This window comes from Carcharodon carcharias (assembly GCF_017639515.1).
Source record: "Carcharodon carcharias isolate sCarCar2 chromosome 39 unlocalized genomic scaffold, sCarCar2.pri SUPER_39_unloc_7, whole genome shotgun sequence".
Lineage (NCBI taxonomy): Eukaryota > Metazoa > Chordata > Chondrichthyes > Lamniformes > Lamnidae > Carcharodon > Carcharodon carcharias.
Window position 1 is genome coordinate 279,001 of NW_024470846.1, and position 6,000 is coordinate 285,000.

The 6,000-nt window shown below is 42.8% G+C and overlaps 1 protein-coding gene across 1 annotated transcript in view; it reads left to right on the forward strand.

The window, feature by feature from the left end:
* LOC121274993 (Fc receptor-like protein 2) overlaps positions 1–6,000 on the forward strand; it is a 75,631-nt gene that overhangs the window by 67,869 nt on the left and 1,762 nt on the right. The window contains exons 13-14 of the mRNA XM_041182388.1: positions 2,042–2,107; positions 3,865–3,896. Of these exons, the coding sequence (XP_041038322.1) occupies positions 2,042–2,107; positions 3,865–3,896 (98 nt within the window). The remainder of the gene's footprint in view (positions 1–2,041; positions 2,108–3,864; positions 3,897–6,000) is intronic.

Sequence of the window (6,000 nt, forward strand, 5' to 3'; positions counted from 1 at the left end):
AGGCATTTGTATTTTGCTTCCCTATATTGGTCGATTATGCCTGTGGGCATCGAGCTGATCCTGAAACAGTGATACGGGATACTGAAAGGTTCTGATTGGATTGCTGCTTTAAAGAACAGCATTTGTAAATGGCAGAAAATAAACATTCTGTTACTTTGGAAGTCCCGATGTGTGAGCAGACAAATTCCCTGATTTTGAGTGGTGGATATCGATTGAGTGGATTGCTGCAATTGGCCTCTCAATAATGTGCCAGCGATGTACAGCCACTATACAAACTTAAAAAATAAGTTAGTTAATGCAGTTGCAAGGTGACAATTTGTATGTGTGTGTGTGCCTGGGTTAATGTGTGTGTGTACGTCTGTGTGAAGTGGTGTGTGAATGCGATGTGTGTGTGTGTGTGTCTGTCTGTCTGTTTGCATAATGTGTCTGAGTATGCCTGTGTGAGTGTGAGAGTCTCAGTATGTGTCTGTGTGCATGTGCCTGTGTGTGTATGTGCATGTGTTATATGTATTAGTGTTTGTGTGTGTGCGTGAGATGGTGGTTGAGTGTTTGTGTGTGTGTGCTTGTGTGTGTATGTGTCTTTGTGTGTGTGTGTATGTTTGTGTGTGTGTGGTGTGTGCATGTTGTCTGCGTGTTCTGCCTGTCTGTTTGTCTGTGTGTGTATGCTTGTGTTTGTATATGTGTGTGTGTTTGTGTGTGTGTGGTGTGTGCATGTTGTCTGCGTGTTCTGCCTGTCTGTGTTCTGTGTGTGTTTGCTTGTGTTTGTATATGTGTGAGCGTGTTTGTGTATGTGTGTATTTTTGTGATTTTGGGTGCTTGTGAGTGTGGTTGTGTATGTGTGTGGGTGTAGTTATGTGTGTGTGTGAGTGTGGTTGTGTATGTGTGTGGGTGTAGTTATGTATGTGTGTGGGTGTGGTTGTGTATGTGTGTGAGTATGTTTGTGTTTGGGTGTGCGTGATTGTGACTGTGCATATCTGTATGTGTTCTTGTGTGTGTACGCCTGTATTTTTGTGTGCGTGTGTGTATTTATGTACGTTTCTCAGTGTGTGTGTGAGAGAGTTTGTATGTTGATGTGTGTATGTGTGTTCTCTGTATTTGCATTCAGTGACCGCCTTAGACATTGATTTCAAATCTATTGATCTATCTTAGTTTTGGATGAACTCACCTTGAAAGAATCCCGTTTGGGAAAAAAGAACATTAACACCCTTGCAAAACATGCCTTAAAATGCACCAGAAAAATCTCAGCTATAATGATGCATAATCAGTTTGGAATGTAAATCTTTGGTCAATATTATAACTGAAGTGCCAATGATAGGTGGCACCTTATAGGTACTGTTTTACCTGCTGTTCAATATTTGTTTCAAATGCAATTGCTCCAATAAGCAGCATAACCAGCATATTGTCAAGATCTATCCTATACTTCACCTTGGAGAGTCACCAAAGGCAAAGTTTCTATCGAATCCATCCCTTTGTGCTAAATAACCACATTACACAGGTTTGAATTCGTGTCTTAACCAGACTCTCACTGTTCCAATCATCATCATGTTATTCTTGTCCTGGTTTCTTTTATCCATTCATCCATCTGTCCACCCATCTCTCTCTATCTATCTATCTATCTAGCTATCTATCTATCTATATATCTATCTATCTATCTATCTACCCATCTATCCCTCCACCTATCTATCCATGTATTTATCTATCAATCATCAATCCATGTATTTATCTATATGTGTATCTATCTATCCATCTCACTATCCATTCATCTCTCTATCCATCTATTTATCTATCTATGTATCTATATATCCATCTCTCTATCTGTTTACATTCATTTCTCTGCATCTATCTCTCTGCATCTAACTACCTGCATCTATCTATCAAAATCTGTCTGTCTGCATCTTCTATCTGCATCAACTATCTACTTTTATCTCTCTCCCTCTCTCTTTCTCTCTCCCTCACTTGCTCACTCTGCCATTGTTGCACGAGTGCAATTGTCACAGTTTCAATATTTGCTCATGTAATCTCTATATTTTTCCCTATTCAGTGGATAAGCAGCCTCCAGCCGAGTTGGTTTATTCGAAAGTGATGATTAAACCCTCAGGAGAAGCAGGTAAAAATGTTTAATTTTTTAACTATAATTACCGTCCTTTAATTTCAAACCAGCTACTTGGTTAGAAACTTTTTCACCTAAGGCAGTACACATCATTTCAGGAAAACAGGGTTGAAGTATTCTTCTCTGTGATAGCATGAATATCGCTGCATAACTATGAAGGGTGAGCAGATGGACGCTCAGGATTTGGAAAACAAACCCCGCAAAATTAGGAGTAAGGTAAATTGGGCTCTGCCTTTTTCTGGGGCTCCTTTCGTTCAGAAGTAAGAGTTAAGGTGAACCTGAATGGACGCTCACAAGGCGACTTGTTACTCAATAACTGTCTTTACCTGATGCAGCTCACGTGATGCATCCTGCACTACAAAAATCCACGCTGGTGTGGAGGCCAGTGGAGTTACATTTTGCAAATATAGGAACAAATAATTATTATGTTTGCTTTAATGAAGAAAAAGGTTCCAAATGTCCAAATGCACTCTGTGAAAAAATACCAACCAACATTTGCAGTATCGTCCCAGATTGTGAAAGCAAAATGAAAATGTGTTTTATATTGATCCTGTTTGATAATTTGGGATTTTAATAAAATCATTCACCGGATGAAGGGTTCGCTGTCTGGGCCCAGCATCCATTGCCCATCCACAGTTACGCTTTAAAAAGGTGGTGGTGAGCTGCCTCATGGAGCCGCTGCAGTCCCTGTGGTGTAGGTACACCCACAGTGCTGTTAGGGAGGGAGTTCCAGGATTTTGTCTCTGTGGTGTAGGTACACCCACAGTGCTGTTAGGGAGGGAGTTCCAGGATTTTGCCTGTGTGGTGTAGGTACACCCGCAGTGCTGTTAGGGAGGGAATGCCAGGATTTTGTCCCTGTGGTGTAGGTACACCCACAGTGCTGTTAGGGAGGGAGTTCCAGGATTTTGTCCCTGTGGTGTAGGTACACCCACAGTGCCGTTAGGAAGGGAGTTCCAGGATTTTGTCCCTGTGGTGTAGGTACACCCACAGTGCTGTTAGGGAGGGAGTTCCAGGATCTTGTGCCTGTGTGGTGTGGGTACACCCACAGTGCTGTTAGGGAGGGAGTTCCAGGATTTTGTCTGTGTGGTGTAGGTACACCCGCAGTGCTGTTAGGGAGGGAATGCCAGGATTTTGTCCCTGTGGTGTAGGTACACCCACAGTGCTGTTAGGGAGGGAGTTCCAGGATTTTGTCCCTGTGGTGTAGGTACACCCACAGTGCTGTTAGGGAGGGTGTTCCAGGATTTTGTCCCTGTGGTGTAGGTACACCCACAGTGCTGTTAGGGAGGGAGTTCCAGGATTTTGACCCAGCGACAGTGAAGGAACGGCCACCATATTTCCATGTCAGGACGGTGAGTGAGTTGGAGGGGAACTTCCAGGTGGTGGTGTTCCCCATGTGTCTGCTGCCCTTGTAGTGATGGTAGTGATTGTGGGTTTGGAAGGTGCTGTTGAAGGAGCCTGGGTGAATTCCTGCAGTGCATGTGGAAAATAGAGTGCGAATTATCATGCTGGTGGAAACTGGCACAAATGGAGTCCAATTTAAGCTTGATGGGAAGTGGGCGAGATCTGTTCGAACGCCAGTTCTCTAGGTGGTCTTTGCACCCCAGTGGTGTCTAACCTGGGGATTTAGCACGGTTACCTCACTTCCCCGCCAACGCAGGTTAAGATTAAAGTTTCCCATTGAAACATGACCAATATGAACTTCCTCTAGAATTGCCCACAGTGTCACATTTTAAACATCTCCTCTCTATCTATAGGTTACGATGGTGACACTCCAAGGTTGAAATGGGTAAGTTGTCTTCATTAGGGCAACAATGTGCTGGTAAAAGCAGGTTGACATCCGTCCATGCATCTCTCTGTATGTCTGTCTGTCTACCTGCTGCTCAATCTGTCATCTAACATCTATCTATCTATCCATATCTACCTCTCTATCTATCATCTAACATCTATCTATCTATCCATATCTACCTCTCTATCTACCATCTAACATCTATCTATCCATCCCTACCTACCTCTCTATCTATCATCTAACATCTATCTTTCCATCTCTATCTACCTCTCTATCTACCATCTAACATCTATCTATCCATCCCTATCTACCTCTCTATCTATCATCTAACATCTATCTATCCATCCCTACCTACCCCTCTATCTATCATCTAACATCTATCTTTCCATCTCTATCTACCTCTCTATCTACCATCTAACATCTATCTATCCATCCCTATCTACCTCTCTATCTATCATCTAACATCTATCTATCCATCCCTATCTACCTCTCTATCTATCACCTAACATCTATCTTTCCATCTCTATCTACCTATCTACCATCTAACATCTATCTATCCATCTCTATCTACCTGTCTATCTATCATCTAACATCTATCTATCCAACTCTATCTACCTCTCTATCTATCATCTAACATCTATGTATCCATCTCTAGCTACTTCTCTATCTATCATCTAATATCTATCTATCCATCTCTATCTACCTGTCTATCTATCATCTAACATCTATCTATCCATCTCTACCTACCTGTCTATCTATCATCTAACATCTATCTTTCCATCTCTATCTACCTCTCTATCTACCATCTAACATCTATCTATCCATCTCTAACTAACTCTCTTTCTATCATCTAATATCTATCTATCCATCTCTAGCTACCTCTCTATCTATCATCTAACATGTATCTATCCAACTCTATCTACCTTTCTATCTATCATCTAACATCTATGTATCCATCTCTATCTACTTCTCTATCTATCATCTAATATCTATCTATCCATCTCTATCTACCTCACTATCTATCATCTAACATCTATCTATCTATCTCTATCTGCCTCTGTCTCTCTGCCTGTCTATCTCTCTGCCTGTCTCCCTGGATCGATCTCTCTGCCTCTCGATCTATCGATCTATCTCTCTCTATCTGCCGCTCGATCTATCCGGTGAAACTTCGGGTGGCAGTAACATGAATGTCCGAAGCTGACCTGACAATGCAGGCGGCTGGCGGGTAAATGGAGAACCATCTACGTTCTCACCAGTTATTCTGCAGCTGCGCCAGCCCACGCACTCCCCACCCCACCTCCCCCAACCCCGGCCTCCCCGTCATTCATGTAGGCACTCAGCTTGCTGGTGGGGTGTGAGAGGGACTTTGCGAATCTCTGCTGCACACCCAGAATCGCCATCTGCATGGAATGGAGTGAAACTCCAATATGGGCAGAATCCAACTCACATAACTTGGTGGCTGGGCAGAGAAGTGATCAAATCTACATCATTCTGTCTGCACTCTCTGTCCGTGCAACATTGGCTCCATCGTCCCTTAAGTGGCTTCCACTCACTCTGCAATAGTCAACAGTATTTTGTTTATGCGTGGATTAAAACCATTGTCCCTTCATTCACCTGATGGTCCTTCCAACCCTCAATTCTTTAAATTTCACCCACCTTTCCTTTATTTCTTCCAACCTCCTCCTTCAGGCACCCAGCGCTGAGGGTGACCATGTACTCCCATGGGGATGGCCCACCCTTGAGCTGCAGTGGTTCCCTGTGTCCTTCAGTAGTGCAGCGGACCAGTGACTCTCCCTCCCATTCATCCCTGCGTTGGTTTATTTTTCTCTCTCTACAGATAATTATCAAATCCCTTTGGAAGCCACGATTTATCCTACCTCCATCAGACACTCTGACAGTGTCTGCCAGACAAGCCAGACCTTATGTATATATATATATATATATATATATATATCTATATATTTAAGGCTTTACTCATGTTGCATCTGGTGTTATTTTTGCAAACCAGTGTTCTCTAACTCGTAATCCTTCCACAAACAGCTTTGCGCTATCTACTCTTGTCCAAATCCCTCAAGATTATGAACAGCGCTGTCAAATTTTCTGT